This window comes from Asparagus officinalis, chromosome 6, assembly GCF_001876935.1.
Source record: "Asparagus officinalis chromosome 6, Aspof.V1, whole genome shotgun sequence".
Lineage (NCBI taxonomy): Eukaryota > Viridiplantae > Streptophyta > Magnoliopsida > Asparagales > Asparagaceae > Asparagus > Asparagus officinalis.
Window position 1 is genome coordinate 10621884 of NC_033799.1, and position 23358 is coordinate 10645241.

Consider the following 23358-nt stretch of genomic DNA (forward strand, 5'->3'; position numbering starts at 1 on the left):
ATATTTAAAAAGTGTATTTTTAGAAAAGAAAAACATAATTCACAATACTCCAGACAAATCCAAAAAAACAAGCTAAACTGACTGAATGGATCTGCAGGTTTGCAACTATACTCTAAGTAATTTAACTTTCGCATGCAGAGAATACATTAAGAGATCTCTTCTTATCTTTTGATTCCAAATTATCCTCAAAAAGACTCTTCTGGCTCCAAATGAATGTATTTAATTTTTAACCCTTTTTATAAAATTTCATATTCTTAAAATGTCTGATTGCACAAGTTTAAAAAGGTCCGATTTTGATTACATTTTCTGTGAGGGTTATCTAGGCTCCGCTAAATTAATCGTTGTAAACATGTAAGATAAGTGGGTGTTAAATCAATACAAAGTAGACATACTAAGTAAACATAGACGACATCGACTGAGCAGCTAGAAAAATATGAGATGAAATTTCTACGTGGAAGTAATTCCACACGGCTGCGGACGAGGAATTATATCGAACAGGTTACAAAAAAAAAACATAAAAATAATCTTTTTTTTTTTCAATCCAAAAGAAAGACACAAACACATGAATCAAATCCAAGTACCTGTTCCCGGCAAGGTTGGTCAAGAGCTCCTCCCCAGTCTCAAGATTAGTAACACTTCCCCTGCTCACAACAGAAATCACCATCAACAAACTTTTACCAAAATTCGTCGGGAGTAAAAAAGGGGAAGCTTTTTTACCCTTCCATCGGTGGGTAAATCGAGGTGAGCTTGTGGGCGACTCCGAGAGCATCGAGAGCTCGCCAGGCGTTAGTGAACAAGGAGAGCGCTGCGCCCGTGGTCCTGAGCCCGTCGGATCTCTCGAGCACGACGCTGCGAACGCCCAGCCTCTGCAGCGCCACCGCCGTCGCCAGGCCGGAGATCCCGCCGCCGACGATCACCACCTCTTGCTCCTCCGCCATTGAACTGGTTGCTCTCTCGAGGCTGAGACCCGAAGAGTTTGTTCATTTTGGGGATGGATTTTATAGAAAAGTCGGAGACTTTTGGAAGCGCCGGCCGATTATAATAAGATTAAGAGAACGCGACGGTGTTGGCTGGTTTGTGTCTTTGTGAATGGGAAGTAAGTTCATTTTGGTAGCCACGGATTAATATATTGTGGAAGCTCTACGCTTCTTGCATTGAATTGATCGAATAAGTTCTGATCTTCTTCTTTGATAAAAAAAAAAAAAGTTCTGATCTTCTTAGGGTCCTTTGTTTTGATTTTTTTGAAGGCTTTCTTGCAAAAACGTTTTTTTAGAGGCGTTTTTACAAGAAAGTCTGTCAAAACTGATAAAAACTGTCAGTTTTGACAGCTTTCACACCACTTTCCTCTTCAAAAAAATCAAAACAAACGGGTCCTTAGCATTGTAATAAAAGGAACTATCAAAATAATTATCGAAGTAATTATTTTGATACAAGAAGCTACCAAAATAATCCGTGGCTATCAAAACGCTACAATATTCATGCTACAGTAAATACTACAACCGTGACATTATTACTGTAGCAAACATAAAACTGGACACTGTGGTTTTCTGAAAAAATACCACTGTTGCACACGGGAACACTGTAGCAGAGACATGATGCTGTAGCCATCCAAAAAATTACTGCATCAGTTAAACCTGGGATTACTGTAGCAGGAAAAAAATACGTCGTGCTATGCACGACGTTCACACTAGTTATTTTGATACAAGAAGCTACCAAAATAATCCGTGGCTGCTAAAATAATTATCTTATTCCGATAAACGTAAATTTTAGAGAATGATTTTTTATAATATACCAAAATTTAAAAGGCATACGAATGAAAAATCGATGATATATATCAATTTTCCCAAACACATGCACCCTTTTAGAAATGAATTCAAGTTGTTCATGTTTAGATCCCCTTTTAGCTTTATCATTAATCAATTACTTGTGTACGTTCCCTAATCCTTCTTGACTAACTGTTTACACACGGTGAACAATTTCATTGCTTCTTTAGCGAGATATTTTGATCGTAGTATCTCTGTATTCTGTCTTCAACTTCGCTAAAAATGTAGACTTCGCAGTTTGTTTTATGCTTTCTTCCGTATACCTATCATCCTTTGTATAGTCTCTTTGTCAAATACGTATTTGTTCAGTTTTATACAAAGTTATACGGAGCGGGCACGTGCAGTGCACGTGCCGGCCTAGCTAGTAGTAAGAAAAGAAAAGCATCTCTCAATATGATTAGAGGAATTTTAACGGCATATGTCGCTCGTGATTCGATTAGCATCTCTGATTTCTTTATGGTGCACTCCGCGAGGTTCTTTTGTTGCTTTGTTTTGACCTTTTTGTCATTTTTCTTAGACTATTTTTCGCGTTCACATGCAAAGCACCAATTATCGTCGCTAAACGGCTGTTTGGTTCCTGTTTTTTTGGTGGTAAAAGTAGGGAAAACTGTCAAAAATATCAGTTTTTTTACGGTTTTCCCCCAAAATCACCTCTTAAAAAGGTGATTTTGGGGAAAGCTGCCAAAAAACTGATATTTTTACAGCTTTCTTCTTTTTTACCACCCAAAAAAACCAACCCAAACAGCCCCTAAGCTTTAATAGTACTGGTCTAACTTATAGGCATCTTAAGAAGCGAGTTTAGTGAATTATTAAGAGGGTTTTCTATAGCACAATGAATAATTAGTGAGCGTTGTTGAATATTCAATGTTGTAATTCACTCCAAAAAGAAAAGCTATAAGGCTTTTTTCCCCCTTTTTTCCTTTTTTTCCTTTTTAGCGCGAGTAATCTAGCTCAATACCAGTTGTTGATGACTAAGATCACACAGTCAATTGAATCCAAAAAAAGATCGGTTTTGCTCTGTATTGAAGATGGGTCGTTTTCTTCCCTGACTTTATATCTAGTTATTGAATTGGGGTTTTGAACAATCTGCACGTGTAGAAATTCGTGAGAGGGCGGAGATTGATTCCCCCGTTGTACCTCCAACGATCAAGTTAGTTGATAAGCTTGATGGAAAAATAAGAACTATCCGTTCTTATAATTATACAATATGTATGTCAGGAGGTCCGATTTTCGAATCCTCCATATGTTCGAATAGTACATGTATTTATACTCGGAGTATAAGGGGTTGATTGGTCACTTTGGCCGAGCACAGTGGGACGGTGGCGAAGTGTGGGCTGGTAGTTGAGTCAGGTTTTGCTTTACAGGTGTCGGCTGGCGACTGGATGGTAGATCACTTCGGCATTAAATGGGAAGTGATCGGCGACATGGCAGAGCCCACCTGATCCGATGAGTCATGAAGACTATCAGAGCTAGATGCATGATGCTCCTGACATGCATTAAATGAGATGTGGACATGTTGCAAGTGTGGATAGCTTCGCCGAGAAGTAACGCCTTGCAAATCTTGGTAATCTTGTGACAAAATCCATTGAAATCTTTTCCCACTTCCACATTGGTATGTCGAGATTTTGAGTTAATCTAGCTGGCCTCTGATGCTTTGCTTTTACTTGCTGACATATTTCACACTCTGAAACATATTTGCTAATATATCTCTTCATATTATTCCACCAGTATATCTCTTTTAAATCTTTATACATTTTGGTTCCACCAGGATGCATTGTATACCCAGAACGATGAGCCTTCTTCAAAATCTTCTTCTTTAATTCTGGATTATTCGGAACACATAGTCGATTTCAGAACCTAAGGGATCTGTCACAGTGTATTACAAAATCTGGTTGTTTACTATCCCTGACTCTTTTCGGAATGGCCTCCAAACCCAAGACATCTTTTTGGGTAATCTTAATCTCATCAACTAGAGCAGACTGTACCTGGATGTTATTCAATTCGGTCGATGGTTGTTGACATCGGATCTCAATTCTCAATTGATCAAAATCTTTTAAAATATGCCTTTGTTGAGTAATGAGACAAGCTATATTACTCTTTCGACAAAGGATATCAACACGTACTACCTTCTTGCTCACGAAAAATTTAGAATATAAAATAAGTATACTATACTAGTTCACTCCAAAAAGAAAAGCTATAAGACTTTTTTTTTCCTTTTTTTCGTTTTTCCTTTTTCTTTTTAGCGCGAGGAATCTAGCTCAATACCAGTCAAGTAAACTCTAGCACAAGCATTACAGTGCATACTTATTAGAAATTGGAGATATACATGCCATAAACATAAATCGACCTACGAGCCTGCCAATCAATCGATCAGAAATATTTATTCGTTCGTTACAAGCCGTATTAGGTAGGTATGAACGACGACAGTAGATGCGAATTCAAGCAAGTTGGCCTTTTGTGCCAAAGTCCCAATTCCCAATAAATATATAATAACTTTATTATAGTTGCTATAGTATGTACTTATGTAGTATAATGCGACAAGTCCGTGTATTGGCAATAAAGCTGGAATCAATATTGAATTCGTGAGAGGGCGGAGATTGATTCCCCCGTTGTACCTCAAACGATCAAGTTAGTTGACAAGCTTGATGGAAAAATAAGAACTATCTGTTCTTATAATCATACAATATGTATGTCAGGGGGTCCGATTTTCGAATCCTCCATATGTTCGAATAGTACATGTATTTATACTCGGAGTATAAGGGGTTGATTGGTCACTTTGGCCGAGCACAGTGGGGCGGTGGCGAAGTGTGGGCTGGTAGTTGAGTCAGGTTTTGCTTTACAGGTGTCGGCTGGCGACTGGATGGTAGATCACTTCGGCATTAAATGGGAAGTGATCGGCGACATGGCAGAGCCCACCTGATCCGATGAGTCATGAAGACTATCAGAGCTAGATGCATGATGCTCCTGACATGCATTAAATGAGATGTGGACATGTTGCAAGTGTGGATAGCTTCGCCGAGAAGTAACGCCTTGCAAATCTTGGTAATCTTGTGACAAAATCCATTGAAATCTTTTCCCACTTCCACATTGGTATGTCGAGATTTTGAGTTAATCTAGCTGGCCTCTGATGCTTTGCTTTTACTTGCTGACATATTTCACACTCTGAAACATATTTGCTAATATATCTCTTCATATTATTCCACCAGTATATCTCTTTTAAATCTTTATACATTTTGGTTCCACCAGGATGCATTGTATACCCAGAACGATGAGCCTTCTTCAAAATCTTCTTCTTCAATTCTGGATTATTCGGAACACATAGTCGATTTCAGAACCTAAGGGATCTGTCACAGTGTATTACAAAATCTGGTTGTTTACTATCCTTGACTCTTTTCGGAATGGCCTCCAAACCCAAGACATCTTTTTGGGTAATCTTAATCTCATCAACTAGAGCAGACTGTACCTGGATGTTATTCAATTCGGCCGATGGTTGTTGACATCGGATCTCAATTCTCAATTGATCAAAATCTTTTAAAATATGCCTTTGTTGAGTAATGAGACAAGCTATATTACTCTTTCGACAAAGGATATCAACACGTACTACCTTCTTGCTCACGAAAAATTTAGAATATAAAATAAGTATACTATACTAGTTCACTCCAAAAAGAAAAGCTATAAGACTTTTTTTTTTCCTTTTTTTCGTTTTTCCTTTTTCTTTTTAGCGCGAGGAATCTAGCTCAATACCAGTCAAGTAAACTCTAGCACAAGCATTACAGTGCATACTTATTAGAAATTGGAGATATACATGCCATAAACATAAATCGACCTACGAGCCTGCCAATCAATCGATCAGAAATATTTATTCGTTCGTTACAATCCGTATTAGGTAGGGATGAACGACGACAGTAGATGCGAATTCAAGCAAGTTGGCCTTTTGTGCCAAAGTCCCAATTCCCAATAAATATATAATAACTTTATTATAGTTGCTATAGTATGTACTTATGTAGTATAATGCGACAAGTCCGTGTATTGGCAATAAAGCTGGAATCAATATTGAATTCGTGAGAGGGCGGAGATTGATTCCCCCGTTGTACCTCAAACGATCAAGTTAGTTGATAAGCTTGATGGAAAAATAAGAACTATCTGTTCTTATAATCATACAATATGTATGTCAGGAGGTCCGATTTTCGAATCCTCCATATGTTCGAATAGTACATGTATTTATACTCGGAGTATAAGGGGTTGATTGGTCACTTTGGCCGAGCACAGTGGGGCGGTGGTGAAGTGTGGGCTGGTAGTTGAGTCAGCTTTTACTTTACAGGTGTCGACTGGCGACTGGATGGTAGATACTTCAGCATTAAATGGGAAGTGATCGGCGACATGGCAGAGCCCACCTGATCCGATGAGTCATGAAGACTATTAGAGCTAGATGCATGATGCTCCTGACATGCATTAAATGAGATGCAGACATGTTGCAAGTGTGGATAGCTTCGCCGAGAAGTAACGCCTTGCAAATCTTGGTAATCCTGTGACAAAATCCATTGAAATCTTTTCCCACTTCCACATTGGTATGTCGAGATTTTGAGTTAATCCAGCTGGCCTCTGATGCTTTGCTTTTACTTGCTGACATATTTCACACTCTGAAACATATTTGCTAATATATCTCTTCATATTATTCCACCAGTATATCTCTTTTAAATCTTTATACATTTTGGTTCCACCAGGATGCATTGTATACCCAGAACGATGAGCCTTCTTCAAAATCTTCTTCTTCAATTCTGGATTATTCGGAACACATAGTCGATTTCAGACTAAGGGATCTGTCACAGTGTATTACAAAATCTGGTTGTTTACTATCCCTGACTCTTTTCGGAATGGCCTCCAAACCCAAGTCATCTTTTTGGGTAATCTTAATCTCATCAACCAGAGGAGACTGTACTTGGATGTTATTCAATTCGGCCGATGGTTGTTGACATCGGATCTCAATTCTCAATCGATCCAAATCTTTTAATATATGTCTTTGTTGAGTAATGAGACAAGTTATATTACTCTTTCGACAAAGGATATCAACACGTACTACCTTCTTGCTCACGAAAAAATTTAGAATATAAAATAAGTATACTATACTAGTTCACTCCAAAAAGAAAAGCTATAAGACTTTTTTTTTTCCTTTTTTCCTTTTTCCTTTTTCTTTTTAGCGCGAGGAATCTAGCTCAATACAAGTCAAGTAAACTTTAGCACAAGCATTACAGTGCATACTTATTAGAAATTGGAGATATACATGCCATAAACATAAATCGACCTACGAGCCTGCCAATCAATCGATCAGAAATATTTATTCGTTCGTTACAATCCGTATTAGGTAGGGATGAACGACGACAGTAGATGCGAATTCAAGCAAGTTGGCCTTTTGTGCCAAAGTCCCAATTCCCAATAAATATATAAGAACTTTAATATAGTTGCTATAGTATGTACTTATGTAGTATAAGACGACAAGTCAGTGTATTGGCAATAAAGCTGGAATCAATATTGGTTTAGCTAATATTTGTGATGTTATTTACTAGGTTCTCCAATAAGGTAAATATCCAATTCTCTGCATCCCTTAAACAATTGATGATCCAAAAGCAATTAATTTAAATAAATACATTCTATAGAAGATTTATCTCTTTAAAGCACCAAATGTACAGCGCATGAGTACACTAATGTATTTGCCTTCCCGATAACAGCCGTATCCTCATATAAATGTTTGCTTTATTTGGCAACTGTGAAAAAAAGGGCAAGAACTAAGGGATGGTCTAAAACAGAAAGAAAATAATTTATACATTAATATATGATGAAAAATTCATTTGGGCCCCCAAATCATGGGACCCAAGGGGGACGGATGATGTGTCAACCCCTGGGTGCATGATCTACTGTTCATGAATAGTAGATCATGCACCCAGGGGTTGACACCTCACCTGTCTCCTTTGGGTCCTATGATTTGGGGTCCCCACAGAACAACTCATACATGATTATAGATTCTTATCCTTAAAACATTAGCAGTCTAGCGCACAATTTACTTACATATATACACTCGACAAAGTGGGAAAGCAAAAACACGGCAAGAAACGAAAACAATGCTCCACTCTACATCCGTCTTCTAGAAATTACTAATGATCCAAAAAAAAAACCCATAAGTTATGGTCCATCATTAGATGCATTTTCTCCTCCAAAATCGTACGTTACCCATTATGAAATGAATTTAGATCCTCTACTTATGCATAGTGTTTCCTAATATTTGCTAATGCATCTCCACCTTTCATTTTGTGGACCCCACCTTTCACTTTGTACTTGTCCACAAAATGAAAGGTGGAGATGCATTAGCAAGTATTAGGAGGTACTATGCATGAGTAGAGGATCTTAATTCTTATGAAATACACTTAGGCCCCGTTTGGTTCCGATTTTTGGATGGGTAAAAAGAGAGAAAGCTGTAAAAAATGTTAGTTTTTTTGCAGCTTTCCCCCAAAATTAACTCTATAAGAGGCGATTTTGGGGGAAAGCTGCTAAAAAACTGACATTTTTAGCAGCTTTCTCCTCTTTTACCAATCCAAAAAACCAATCCAAATAGCCCCTTAATATTTCCTCCTTTCTGCATCCATATACTAAATATTAATTTTTTTTAATACTCTCTAGATTTATTTATTCAGCAAATCTTAATAAATACACACTATCCTAAAGGGTATAACTTCTCACTTTCTTTCGGAAAGGAATTCGGTGCGTTGCTTTTTTCCTGGCCCAAGTGTGAAAGCAAAAACGAGAAGCGAAAGGAACTAATCCAGAACTAATGACAACGGTGGTGGGCCCCAAACGCTTCCTTGTGAACGTGTGTTCGGCACAACCTATATAGAGGGACACGCCAGCCTCTGAAGGCCCTCGAAAAAAAAAGTGAAAAGGAGGGTATCGACGTCTGAAGGGCCCCCGGTCCCGTCCAATCCCCATTTCGGTTATTTTTGCTCGATCGCTTCGATGTCGAACCGATTCCTTCCCTTTTTCTCTCTCACTCTCCTCCTCCTCTCTCCGGCTTCCTCCTCCTCCCCCTCGTCGATGGCTCCCTCGAAACCTTTTGGTACCTAAAAAAACCTCCGTTTCCTCTCGCTCTCTTTTTTCAGTTGGTTTAATCCTGCCATATGACGAAATTGTTTTCGGGGTTTTTACAGCCGTAAAAGAGGAGGAGATGACGCCGTTACAGAAGCACGTGGCTTTCTTCGACAGGAACAACGACGGACTCATCTATCCTAACGAAACTTACCAAGGTTCGCGAGTTCCATATTATTATTATTATTATTATTATTATTTATTTATTCGTCGATCCGCGTGCGGAGAAATTTTTTTTAAATTTAATGGCCGATTAATTTAATGCTTTTTTTAATTGAGATCTGAAAAGAATTTTTTTTTTTTTTTTTTTGGTTTTGTGTGGTTGCTTGCTGCTGTGGCAAGTTTTTAGTGTTTTAATTGTTGGTGGGGTTTGCAAGTAATGGTGGGTTGAAAGAAACATATATAAAAACATTATTGCTTCTACTTTTTGGTGTCAGCGAATAAATAGAATGGGAAATTGACAGTCATAAGGTCATGTTTGGCTAAATTAAGTTTAAAGAGAAAAGTTTGAAAAGAGAGAGAGAAAAAAAATATTTTTGATTCCGATAACACTTTTAGTATTGCTTGACAAGGGGTTTAAGTGGCGGGTTAAGGAGAGTTTTTTTTTAAGAAAGAAATTGTGAGGTATTATTAACCTCCCAGCGTTTCATTAAAAAGCACTTAACGAAGCTTATCAGTTGTAAAAGGTATAGACATATGAAAATATAAATACATTCGAAATAAAAGGGAGTTAACACTCAAATGCAACGAAACTACGTGGAATAAGAGGAGTAAACTCGTTTTGTATTTTCAAGTGTAACTATGCAAAAGGGTTAAGATGACCGGTCAGTGGTGGGTCCAGGATTTTTGAAAAGTGGTGTGACTACGTACTTAAGAGTTTAGTTACGGACAGGCCCAGTTACTATCGCCATATTGAGCTTGCTACTGTAATCCTATTGTTGCAGATAGGCTCCCCGAGTGAAACTTTTTTTTTACCTTTTTTGGGGGGCTATTTGCAACAGTATAACGCATTCAGGGGGTTAATCTGTAACAACAGAGCTATAAGGATAAGATGGTCTGGTCAATTTGCTTATTGTACCAGGGTCTATCTGCAATTAACGCTAGCTAATAAATAAAACACTACAGAGATTAACTTGACACTGCTTTGGCTGTTTAGTGGACCAAGTTTGCTCATGATAAAAAATAAGAATTGCATATATGTTAGAAAACATAGATGCTTAGTGGACCAAATTTCCTGTAGGTTTTGGATGAGTTTTGGATAAGCAAAGTGGTGTGACTTGACACCCCTTTGGCTCACATGCCAGGCCGGGCTTCGGGCCGACTCGGTTTTTTTTTTAATTTTTTTGGTAAAAAATTGTCAAAAAATTAGATTAATCTTATTATATTTATATAAGTATGTATTAGTATATACTTGCATATTATTATATAGCCATATATTATATATACATATATTATATGTAAATATAATGTATATAATTATAAGTTATAACTTATAACTTGAGAGAGAGAGAGAGAGAATCACATAAGTATATATTACTTATTTATAAATATGTATTACATAGTTCTATATGCATTTGTTACATACTTACATTATGCTTATTTAAGTACAATTATACACTTTAGTTATGTGATATACTTTTATATATACTAGATGCAATATACTTATATGTAATTATACTTATGTAGTTATATATACTTGTATAACTGTAATTCTATAATATACACATATAAGTATACTTATAACTACATTATATATATATATATATATATATATATATATATATATATATAATATATATATCATCCTTATATACTTAGTAATTATACCCATGGGCTAAGTATGTGGTGTATGTAGTGTGTGTGTGTGTATAATATAGTATACTTGTATACTTACAAATATCTGAATATGGTGTATTAGATGTAGAGATACGTAGTAGTATGATAGATTGTGTGTGTGTGTGTGCTGTGGTGTATATATTATATATACTATATATATATATATGATATATAGAATATATATATATATAATATATATATATAATATATAATGATATACTATGTGTGTGTGTGTGTGGTGTGTGTGTGTGTATGTGTGTGTGTGTACTTGCGTACTTAAATATATACAACTATATTACACTTAGGACTTACGATGTTCCACGACCCATTTTTCCTCAAGAAAACCATCATACACTTAGGAATATATATATAGTATATATCATATATATATATATAATATATATACTAATATATATATATATATATATATATATATAATATATATAGTATATATATATATATATATATATATATACTGTGTGTGTGTGTGTGTGTGTGTGTGTGTGTGTGTGTGTGTGTTATATACAAACTTAGAAATATATATATATAATATATACTATTGTGTATGTGTGTGTGTGCGCGCATGGTCAGCTTGCGTACTAAATATAAATACCAACTATATTACTTAAGGAACTTAGCGATGTTATGGCCAATTTCCTCAGAAAACCATAATACACTTAAGACATATAATATAATATAATATATATATATAAATATATATATATAGAGCCAAAAAACTTCTGTCACTAAGTGGGACGTCCACTAAGTTTCTTATCCATTATGATTACTTGATTGAGCTACATGTGGATGATCCGTCCGTTAAACTTAATCAACATATTCCTAAAACCCAACACACCAAAATTTGGTGTGAACTCGTGTGGTTTGACCTTCCCGTCGAGAGCCACTGTAAAAGTTCCTATTCACGTCGAAACCGTTAAAATTGATACGCAGTGGAATGAAAGGGCAAACTGACGGTTCACCGACAAATTTGTGTGTTGGGTTTAGAATATGTAGATGCAAGTTGAACGGAACGGATCCAATCGCACAATGTAGCTGCAATTCAAGTGATCACAATAGGATAAGAAACTTAGTGACGTCACTTAAGTTGACAGAAAGTTTGGCTGCTATATATATATAGTATATATTATATATATAAGTATAATATATATATATATATATATATATATATATACACAATATACATATATAACAATATAATAACGGGGCTAGGACGGGCTCGGATCTGGCTTCACCAAGACAACCCGGGCCCTGGCCCGAGCCCAGAGCATGGTCGGCCCGGGTTTTCTGGGCTTGTCCTAGGCTCGGGCAGGGCCCGGGTCTTGGGCCCGAATGGTCACCCCTACTCATATGGATATGACCCTGCTTAAAGTGAAGAGTTTATTAGTCCACCTATTCACATAGATTAAGGGTCTCTATTCCTAAACACTAAAAAAGAGCGTATTGATTAAATAAATCTTACTTAATGGCTAATATTCCTATTTTGATGTTTTAAGCCTATCCATTTCCTTATTGATCAAATGTTTTATTTGGATTTTATTTTGGGAATGTAAAATGACTTATTATAAACCTCAATCAAAAGAAGCCTAAAGAATTTGATTTTTGGGTCTTAATGATATGGTAATATGTCTTCTTCTGTAGTTGGTATGGTATAGGTTAGGCTGTTATGACAATGAGGTTAAGGATAGAACGGAAAAGGCAAGGAACCATGTGACTTGTGGATCATGACCTACATACAATTTTCCATCTGGGATTCATAGCCTAATTTCCACTTGTATTTTTGATATATAAATCTTTAGAGTGGATATTATAAAGTCAAGTCTAGGTTTCTTGTAGGTATTCCTGATGTGATTAATTATAGGTCCAATATGTGTTCCTTGGCTAAAATTGTATTTTCTTCCTATGTGGACTGCAATGCTACTTTCTATCGTATATCATTATTTGACATGCTCTTGAACTTTCAACATCCTTATCATGAATCAGTGCTGATCTTCTTACGATATATAGAATTTCTCTTCTATTTCATGGATATTTTATGATCACATAGAACTCTGGGAGCACTTACTTCAGTTTAACCATTTGGTTTTGAGTTGATAATGTATATCTTTTCCAACCTCACTATCCTTTTCTTGAAGGCCGGTTTGTACAATGCACTCATTATTTTCCACAGTAAATATGCACAATGCAATCGTATATAATGTACAATGACTCATTATTTTTCACAATATATGAGTGTTGTTACCTTATGTCTTGCATGTGACATCATGGTTTAACTACATCTCACACATGTCACATCTTTTTCCTTTTAGATCATATGATATCTATGTTGCTTAGGCACTTCTATCATGAAGCCATACCCATTACCGATACATATGATGCTCATAGAGAACACAAACACTCCTTGTGCATACACACATTTAGCCAAACGTGTACTCAATTGTATATGCATGTTTTAATTTAAAATACTTGTCAACACTTCTTGGACATATATCCTACACTTCACGTCCACTTTCTAAAATGTGTTCGATATAGAACTCGTTGGACATGGAACATGTTCATTTCAATCCATATCCAGTTTGGAATTATGACTTAGAGTGTTGGATATCTATTAAACTATGAGTGGTTTTCCAATTTATAAATCTATATGAGAAAAAGAAACATAAAAATGTTATTGGTATTTTTTGAAATTTTCTCATTTCTAATCAAATAGTGTATGGAACTTCATCCATTATAGCGTAATGAATGAGGGCTATGATACCGAACCAAGTGAATCAGGGTCTACTCATTCTCATCATGGATATAGCAGGGAGCTTATAACAAGAATGATATAAAAGTCGTGTGGTCTTTTGCTCATTATCCGTACATCCACAGAGGGTTATAATTTTTTCTTGTCATTGGTCAAGGATGTTTATGACATTGAACTGAGATGGAGTTGTTTGGTATTTTCTACTGGTCAGTGTGTAACCTAGATGGTTTACTATTTAAAAATCAACAGCAAACTAGTCCGTCCGTGTAGCAAAGGAGGATTATGGCACTAGGTCATGAAAGCTTTTCAGGCCTAGGTGGACATCCAATGGATCCCTTATGTTTCTCTCCTAATTAATATATAGTTTAGAATCAGGGTTTTCCACATCAGATCCAACGTTCGTAGAGATTCAAAAATCTGGATTAACATGACTTGTCAATGAACTTGGGTAGCGTCAGTTGCATAAATTTTTACGACCTCTGCTTCTTATGTTTCTCTTCTTCTCAGATTCGGGCCGATACTATATTTGGGTGATTGCTGTGGTTTTGTGGATATTCTTTATTAACTTCCGTTTGAACTAGGAGGATGAAAAAGAAACAGTTGAAGCTAATACATTTAGCAATCATTATGTTCGTAAACTTCAGATGTTTGTTTGTAATATAAGACTAAAACTAAAGGTCAACGTAATTCTCTCTCTGGATTTGGAGGCCTATTCAGCAAGTTTTAACGGTATAAATATTGCTAACCTATGTTTCTTTGTAGACATATTCTAATGTTTAATTCGTATTTTGTACGTGCAGGGAACTTTCACATCTCCCCTTCTTCCCATTTATGTAAAAAATATCAAGAAAGGCAAGCATACTAGTGATTCTGGCGTTTATGACTCCGAGGGGAGGTAAGTTTACATAAATTAGTAGTTCAGAAGGATTTTCCCTGCTAAAAAGTTATATTGTCAGTTTAGAATAAATTGGATATTTACCATCTTCATTTCTGATATGAGGAAATAAATTGATCTGATTTTGTCTATATGAAATTTTAGTCGCTGCATATCAGTTGTATAAGGAACCTAGTACTGTATATTGAATATATATGCTTTATATGAAATTTTAGTCGCTGCTTATCAGCTGTATAAGGAACCTAGAATTGCATATTGAATATATATGCTTTCTATCCGTCAAAACTGTGTGAATAATTTAATATTGGCCTTTGAATTCTCTATTGGCGAAATGAAACATTCAAAACAGCCAAAACAGGGAACCTTTGGCAAGTCCTGTAATACCAGTAAGAAAAAGTTGAGATATATTGATGATTAGACAATATTAACTAAGGCTTCCCTTGGACTAAATGAAGGTACGCTCACTTTTAATATTAACAGACAATATTAACAGACAATGATTAGCCAAAACAGACAATATTAACATTTGGAACATTCACGTTCCAAAGTAAAGGGTGCCCTCACTTTTAATAGGATTTCATCATACTAAGCAAATTTGAATTAACAAACAAACCCTATTAAACTATTAAGTGATAAATATGAAAATTCTAATATTATATAAAACATTTCATGGATTTAGTAAAGCTCACAGTAAATTATATACCAACTTACTGTTGTAATAGTCGATCATAACACAATCTTAAACTAACTGATTTATAGGTGCAGAATTTTTTAATAAAAAGTTGCAGAGGAGATGGATAGAAAAATTGGTATAGGTACCTTAATGAGAAAACTGTAAACTGTTTCTCCTCACATGTCATCGTCACTAAATTGATATAAATAATTGTTGGCTGATGTATGCATGCATTAAGAGAATATATGTAAAAGAGAGAGCATGCGCCTGGCGAGAATTCATAATTTTGTTTTTAATTATTGTTGCAAATTAAAGTAGAGTAATGCATAGTGGGTAAAAAGTTCCTCCAGGATAAAACTAACTACTGCAGATGTCATTTCTGTCTAAGAAAAATGCCAAAGACTCTACCTAACTTACATCATTAAGGAGCAAGCACACCATGCAATGATTTCATTTAACTTTATAATAGTTTACTGAACTGGATGACATTGGTCAAATAATTTCTTTTATTTCCATTTTTGTTAGATTCTAATGACCTTCTTTGGCCTATCCTTCCATTGTCCAAAATATATGATCGTAACACGAACAGATGCAAGCTACTTTTTTAATGGAGCTATGTTTGGTGGACGTAGTAGCTAGTAGACATTTCTTGTCTTTTTTTGTGGTTGGTGAATGATGCTACAAAGAAACGAATTATCAAATTTCTGCTTCTATAATGAGGCTATGGCAGTATAGTTTAGTGATCGACCTGCTTTATGTCATATTTGAATTTGAATATGTCATCAAATTTTGTAGAAATGTTCCATGCAATCCTTTACTCAAAAATAAAAATAAGATAACATTTTTTTGATGACTGATCATGAACTTTTCCTGTTTATTAGACTAATGTAGTTAAGGTTTCCAATGCTTCATTAGCATGCTGGTTTATATAAGTATTTTATTCTTTAGATAAACAACAAACTAACTCTAACAACGGGCTTTGTTTTCAATATGGTACCTATAGGTTTGTTCCTGAAAAATTCGAGGAGATTTTTCAGAAGCATGCTCATACTTACCCTACTGCACTAACATCGGACGAGTTGGATGAGATGCTCAAGGCAAATCGTGTTCCTGGCGATAAGCAAGGATCGTAAGTTCCAAGAGTTACTTGATACTGAGAATATAGTGATTAACTAATTCTTAATCATGTTATATCAAGAGGAACTTCATGTACTCGGGGAGCCTTAATTGGTCACCCATTTCTCAATGAATTTCATACTAATTTTATGGGAATGAGAACCCGTTTTAGTATCCTTACTAACGGGGTAAATTGCAGATAACCCCCTTATTTACACCTTCAATAGCAGTTATCACCTCTTAACTTGTCTGTTACATTTGCCATGTATCCTTTCTCAAAAAGCCAATCCAAGAGGGGAAACTGCTAATGAAAGAGCAGAGGGGTGATAAATGCTACTCAAAATGTAGATGGAAGGGGGTTATCTGCAATTCACCGTTTCTAGTATGGTGAAACATCTTTAAAATTTTTCCGTCATATGAGCAGGCTCGCAGCTTGGACAGAGTGGAAGATCCTGTACTCTCTTTGCAAGGACAAGGATGGATTGCTTCAAAAGGACACCGTTAGAGCTGTCTATGATGGAAGTTTGTTTGTGAAAATGGAGGAGGAGGTATCTTCTTCTAAAAAGAAAGCTTGATTGATTTTTAATTTGCTGAGGTTGATGGTCTTAACTACTGCTGAAGGTGCTTGCTTGTTTGTAATTGGTGTGGCTTGAATCTGAGTGTTGATTGATCATAGGTGTACATCAAAGTGTAAGATGCAACTATATGCCTGTTTTCATACAGTGGGAAATAAAATTGAGAAAATATAGCCATGAATTATTTGATGATCGAGTTTTATGCTATTTGTTTATATCACTATGATGAGGTCATACTGTTAACTTATTGTTTTATCAGCAACTGAAATAACATATGTGAACCAATTCATAGTTTGTTGTTAACTTGTTGCTCTTATTATTATTATTATTATTATTTCCTTCTCTTTTCGAATGGATGGTTTCATAACTGCCACCCTCATTGGAGGTGTTCCTAGAACTTGTTTCCCCCACTTTCAGGCAACTACATTTTGTTTACTCTAGTTCTATGTGATTGTATTCGGAATTATTTTCTGATCATTTTTGCGTAATATGCCTATTATTTTTTCCCAAATCCAATGTTATCGCCTTTCAGAATGCGGAAATCGAGTCTCCTTTGGAGGTTTCCTGCAATCTTATTTCCTGGAACTAAAGCTATGGGCATACATATCCTCGTGTATGGCCAGAATTCACAAGGTACAGGGAATGGAACTCGATCCACATATTGGCTTTGCCTTCACTTTCGCCCCTTTCACCCCTCAACTTTCAGCTAAGAAACTGCCCTGCAAGTTAGAAACCATGCAAAAATAAATCAATGCGAGACTCGCGAGCACACGTTTGGAGAACATAATTCGTCCATATAAAATATGTGGTTCTTCTTCCTCTAGGACCATTTGTTTCGTCTCATTTCGATTTCGATTAGAGGAACAATATCCAGACTTCCGGTATTCTGTCGTTAGGATGTATTGACATTGCATTCTTCCTGTCTTGCAGATTCAGGGAAGTTTTTGGCTTGAACCCGAGACGAAACTTTCCTTTTCTTCTGCATAAGTTCTTCGAACGGTTTTCGGACAAATGATTGAGCGTGCGTGGTTTCAATTTCATTGTTGATTTCTGATTCAGTAGCAATGATTGTTGATTGAATTCTTACTTGGAAGTCTCTGGTCAGGTGAAAGTAGGGAACTTTGAACTGAGGTCCGAGTCCTCCTAGTAAAAGAATTTTATTTCACCGTCTTCTTTGATTTTAAAACGATTCGTCGAATTATGTTTTTTTTTTTCTTTCAAATTCCTCTTGAACCGACGGCCATTCAATTTTGTTCCGTTCCTGTTAAAAAAAAAAAACTAGAAGATTTAGAACATGAAAAGACATTAATTATTCCTTAGGACACAATGCAAAAAGCCAACAAAAGCTTAGTCCCGGAAAAGCAAAAAATAGTGCCCACTCTTCACGTGGCATTGTACAAAAGGTTACAGCCTGAAGTTTGATTCTCCTTCGAAATCTTTTGAGATCCAGAGACCCTACCTTTTCTTCAATCCAATACCAAAAAAAAAAAAAAAAAAAAAAAATAGTCTGTCGAATACAGACCTGCGAGACTCAGACCTACAACAACGACATTCGGAGAGGACTGTTGAAATGATCCGCTCACAATGACATGAATGAGCTGCTCGTTGCATTGGTTTTTCTCTGGAGAATAACTCTCGTAAATCAGAGACCCGAGGATAATTCTTCATCGGGGATGAAACCCCCTGTCCTTGGATGGGCGAAATTGGTTCTTGTTGGACTTGACGGACCCTATCGCATTCAGGAATCGAGGTGCGAGGGTCGCGTCTTGATTTATAAACACTAGGCCTTGGCCTGCATTTAGTTGACGGAACAAACCCCTTAGGGTCTTGTTTTGTTTGGACGCACTCGTGAGGTGCTTGTTTTCCCTTAACAGGGCTGTGTTTCCAAAAAAAAAAAAAAAAAAAAAAAATTATATACTTCAAGAATATCCCAGAATTTCCTATTTTTCCATTTTTATCATGCAAGGCATCATTCTGAACGTTACTACGTACATTATGCCACCAAGCGAGAATTCGAAAATTGGATGTGCGTGTCACGCCATCGCCCGAAGAGATGGCGAAGGATACCAACAGAGAAAATTTGACATGAAGGTAGGTCGGAGAAAATAATTCAGAGCCTTTGTAAAGTTAGTTTTCTAAGAAATCCCCGGACAACAAGAAAGCAAGAAAAGAAAAAGAAAAAAAAAACCTTGAAAAAAGAGTTAGAAAGGTTTCGATTCTTGCTCTCATTTTGCTTAGATGGAATTTTGACAAGATTGACAACTCTTGCGATGCTCGATACAATACATTATCTAATGCTAAATAATGAAAACTAAGGCTATTTGCCAGCCAAACAAATAATTTGTCGTTCAGAAAACTGCATTATAGAGAAAACACACTTCTAAAAAGTCTAGTACCGTGGTAGTTCTCACTATTTTGTCGTCCTTTAAATAGAAAATGACATTCTAACTATCAACAAGTATGTGCCGAGCATTTTGTTAACCAACTAGGAATCAAAATTTAATGGGCGTAGTTGTTACTTTGGAGCTTTCGAATGGGAAGCCAACTTGAAGTGAGTTTCTCCAGTTTTCAAGGGGAAAAAATACTGGAGGGCAGGACTAATTAGGGAGGAAAAATCATTCTCGAAATTTGGTAAATAGTTTTAGCAAAATTAAAACTGTGAGGGAAAAGGGTGGTGCTACAGGGACCCAAAAACATGGGACCCTACATGGGACACGTGAGGTGTCGGTTCCATGTCCCATGATGCACTGTTCATGACATGGAACCGACACCTCACGTGTACCATGTAAAGTCCCATATTTTTGAGTCCCTAAGTCATTTTCCTTCTAAATATATTGATGTACTGATCACTCAAAACCTGCGACTTGTTTCATCATGAAGCTTCTCTCACCCATGCATGGGTCAGTTACATCTTGCTTACTCTTGGGCATAGTTTTAGAACGTCATGTACTAGAGCAGTTGCACATATCTTCAAGTTATTCCCGTTGGGGTTAGATGGACGCTGACCAAAAAAACAACCATCAAAAAGTTTCGTAAAATAGATAGAGACCTACACTTGAAAGTAAGACCACTTAAATCCCCTCTCTATAACTAACTTGAAGTAGCTAGTAACAAAAGACTCTATTGTAAGTTTTTCACAATAGTCTCTTGAACCTTTCATATCTTGCAGGTGGCCCCTCGAGCCATTGAAATTGCCATTAGGTCCCCAATTTCTCGTAAGTTGTCCCAAATAAACCCCTCTGAGCCTCTCAAGTCATTGATTTGAGGGACTGATCCAGAATAACTTACGGTTTGAGGGAGTGATTCGAGATGTGAAAGATTTAAGGGGCTAATGTCAAGGGGAAGAAAAAAAAAAAGAACTTATTATAAGAATGATCCGCATCCTAGCCTTTCTCTCAACCTCCCCTCTCATTATTAACACAAGCAGTAAGCGCTCAAAATTAAACTCCCACCGCCACAGTCATCCCTCGTAACCGAAATGGCCAGGCTCACCTCCTCTCCTCCTCTCTCCTTCCTCCTCCTCACACCACGCCGCCCTCCGCCGCCTCCTCGCCGACGCCAAGCTCCCTCGTCTACGCCGGCTGGCTCCCAGGCCAAATACGACTCGGGCTCCGCCTAACCAATTCAAACGGTCGACTCCTCCTTTCCTCCCGTCGGCGGACTCGCCTCCTCTCCCTACGGGAGTTCACTCCAACAGCGCCTCCCCCTTCGTCCACCGTCTACGGGGGCGCTCTACCAGTGCCGCGGCGACCTGGACACGCCGTCCTTGCCGTCCTGCGTTGCGCGCCGCCCTGTCCAGCTCTTCGCCGCTTCTGCCCGTCTTCGTCGCCGCCGCCGTCCAGCTCTCCGGCTGCTTCCTACGCTATGACAACGAATCCTTTATTGGAAAGGAGGAAACTAATCTCCTCTACAAGAAGTGTGGGGCCACTAACGGGTATATATATTAATGTAGTTAATAACCATACGCGAATTAATCTACACTTGACCATTTTCACTGTGCGCACGATAATTTTCTATTTTTGAATATTATGTTGCTCTTTCTAATAATTTCTGATCAGATATGATCCCAATTTGATCGGAATGCGGGACGACGCGCTGTCAGCCATCGCGTCGTCGGGGGGCACCGGTGGCACATACCGAGTCAGTGCATCGGGCTACGTGCAGGCGGCGGCGCAGTGCGTCGGAGACTTGAGCGCAAAGGATTGCTCCGACTGCATATCCACCGCTATCAACCAACTCAAGAGCGTCTGCGGTGACGCCGTCTCCGGCGAGGTGTACCTCGGAAAATGCTTTGCCAAGTACTACACCGGCGGCGCCTTTGCCTCTTCTACTTCAACGTCGACGCCGTCGTCTTCGGGGTATTATGACCATCGCGACGGTAAGTCTGTTTCTGATCGCCGGTGGTGGTTGTTTTTTCTCGTCTGTTTGATGTTTTGATGGGTAGTGTAGATTATAGCAAATTGAGTTTAAGTGTGTGGTTTGAGGACTTTAGGATCTTGCTTGTGATTTTTTTTTTTTTTGTGGTATTAATTATGAGTCTACGTTTGTGTGGTTTTGAGGATTTTTCTTGATTTGTTTGCATGTGCATTCATTAATGTTGTTATTATATATATCAGAAATAATGCAGAAGGATGGGTTTTCTTTCAAGGACGTGTGGTTTTTGCAATTGTCCATTAATTGAGAGGTTATTTATTCTTAAAACAGATATAATTTGTTTTACAGAAAAAAACTTAATGAAAACAATTAATAACAATTTTCACTAGCTACTTGTTATAGAAATATCCAACAATGAAATTAGATAGACGGTAAAATTGAGAAATGGGAGATCCAGATTCAAAAATTAGTCTACAAACTCGCTGTAGGAAAAGAAGAGGAGGAGGATTTATGAAAATATTTCAATTTTGAAATTAACATTTATGATGAATTAATTGGCTTAAAAAGCTAAGGTTAAAAAGATTAGCTCCAAATGCATCCATGCACCTAATCTCTTAGTAAGAGACACATCCAAAATCCATGTAAAAAATGTTTTTTTTAATATATTTTAGTTAAATAACTGAATAGTAGATAGAATCAAAGAGCATACCTCTCCTTGAGATGAAGTAGATATCAGTTTTGATCACTGAGCTAAGCAAGCAGTTGGATATGCATTGACTCATTAATTGATGATGATGGGGCTAATTGCATACAATTAATTTACATGTGTCCTCCTAAAGGACATTGTATAATTCATTTAATTGAATTGGCTATAATTTATTGACCAAAGAGGAAAAAATGGTCACCAGTATGTTGTAGATGGGACATTTGATTTGACGTAAAAAAACAAAATAAAATATGTTTTCAGTCCTAACCTAAAGAAAACGACCTATATATATGTAATTTCTTTCACATTCATTTTTCTTTGTTATACCTATTTCTCATTTGTGAAAGACTTTAATCCGACTACCGTCTATAATTGACTGTTAGTTTTATTAAAATTTTATGAATTAAAGTATGATACACATTTATCACTTATTTTAATCTCTTTTCATTTTTTTTTGATTTGGCTTTCTAATACTGACAAGGTTCATACTTAAATGCACTTGGACGCTTATAGACACTGATTGGTGAACAGCTTGCTATTCCACATTGGCGTTGAACCTACTTTTTCTTTCTTGGTCCCAAAAGAATATGCAAACAAGAATTTTTGAGAAACTTTCCCATATATTTTAAAGTGAAAAAGTGGCGATTTTTTTTTTGTAGCTTTTCTTGCCACAAACACTTTGTGATTCCTTTGGATCCTCAATACTAATCGCTTTTGAATTGTAATAACCCATTTTGATAAGCCTATTTTTATGAGACCCCCCTGTCTAAGTGAGTCTTTTTATGCATATAACTTTATTTCACTTTCAACTTTTCCGTGAACAACTTTCCCCCCCTCTTGATCCTTTTCAATTTGCTATGCTACATTTGTTTTCATTGAATTTAGTGAAATCTTTTATAAAACCCTGTGCGCTATAGTTGCATTACACAATATAGTCCGTGTTAGAATTTTGTCAAAAAAAAAAAAAAATTCAAGTACATCCAGTTCGTTGCATGATGGTGATCAGAGGGATAAAACTATCAAAAGTTTGATATCTCTTTAGTAATATCAATCAAAATGTGTAGTTATTGAATTATTCTTTTCTCTGCAGAGAGCACTGAAGAAGCAGGGAAGACACTAGCAATTATACTTGGCCTTATTGCTGGGGTTGCCCTAATAATTGTTTTTGCGTCCTTCATTAGAAGAGCTGGAAGCAGTGAGTTTAAAGATATACGCTCGTTTACGTACAACCAATTTTCTTCACATATATGACATTATCATTTTCATTTTTAATTTCAACTTTTTTGCAGATAAACTTTAGTGGCTTTGCTCTCAAGGGTGGGTGGCAAATTGGCAGAAGAGGACTTTGTTTCTATCTTACTTTGAACTCCACCTTTTGGCTTTTTAGGAATCCTTTTTTCATAATTTTTCAGAAAGATAAGGGGTACCTTTAACAAAGGTAGGATAAGTAAAGCAAGTCACC

The 23358-nt window shown here is 36.7% G+C and overlaps 3 protein-coding genes across 3 annotated transcripts in view; 2 read left to right on the forward strand and 1 right to left on the reverse strand.

The window, feature by feature from the left end:
• Nucleotides 1-1167, reverse strand: part of LOC109845601 (FAD-dependent urate hydroxylase-like) — a 3476-nt gene extending 2309 nt beyond the window's left edge. Inside the window, 2 exon segments of the mRNA XM_020414870.1 lie at nt 578-641; nt 718-1167. Of these exon segments, the coding sequence (XP_020270459.1) occupies nt 578-641; nt 718-938 (285 nt within the window). The 5' untranslated portion in view covers nt 939-1167.
• On the forward strand, nt 8757-17016 carry LOC109845730 (probable peroxygenase 5). The gene is made up of 6 exons (XM_020415003.1): nt 8757-8928; nt 9020-9123; nt 14139-14240; nt 14355-14452; nt 16129-16254; nt 16666-17016. Exons 1-6 carry the CDS (start codon nt 8829-8831, stop codon nt 16814-16816), a joined length of 681 nt encoding a protein of 226 aa, XP_020270592.1. The 5' UTR covers nt 8757-8828; the 3' UTR covers nt 16817-17016.
• Nucleotides 17350-23358, forward strand: LOC109845731 (cysteine-rich repeat secretory protein 12-like). The gene is made up of 7 exons (XM_020415004.1): nt 17350-17449; nt 18783-18907; nt 19986-20031; nt 20303-20750; nt 20875-21194; nt 22987-23091; nt 23186-23358. Exons 1-7 carry the CDS (start codon nt 17350-17352, stop codon nt 23194-23196), a joined length of 1155 nt encoding a protein of 384 aa, XP_020270593.1. The 3' UTR covers nt 23197-23358.

Bases quoted from the DNA above. Each gene is read 5' to 3' on its own strand.
- LOC109845730 (XM_020415003.1), top strand. From the start codon at position 8,829: ATGTCGAACCGATTCCTTCCCTTTTTCTCTCTCACTCTCCTCCTCCTC. The intron at 8,929-9,019 runs GTACCTAAAAAA...GGGTTTTTACAG, and splicing joins GGCTCCCTCGAAACCTTTTG to CCGTAAAAGAGGAGGAGATG. The intron at 16,255-16,665 runs GTAAGTTCCAAG...TCATATGAGCAG, and splicing joins CCTGGCGATAAGCAAGGATC to GCTCGCAGCTTGGACAGAGT.
- LOC109845731 (XM_020415004.1), top strand. From the start codon at position 17,350: ATGCGGAAATCGAGTCTCCTTTGGAGGTTTCCTGCAATCTTATTTCCT. The intron at 17,450-18,782 runs GTACAGGGAATG...TTATCATGCAAG, and splicing joins GTATGGCCAGAATTCACAAG to GCATCATTCTGAACGTTACT. The intron at 20,032-20,302 runs GTAAGTTGTCCC...CGAAATGGCCAG, and splicing joins CATTAGGTCCCCAATTTCTC to GCTCACCTCCTCTCCTCCTC.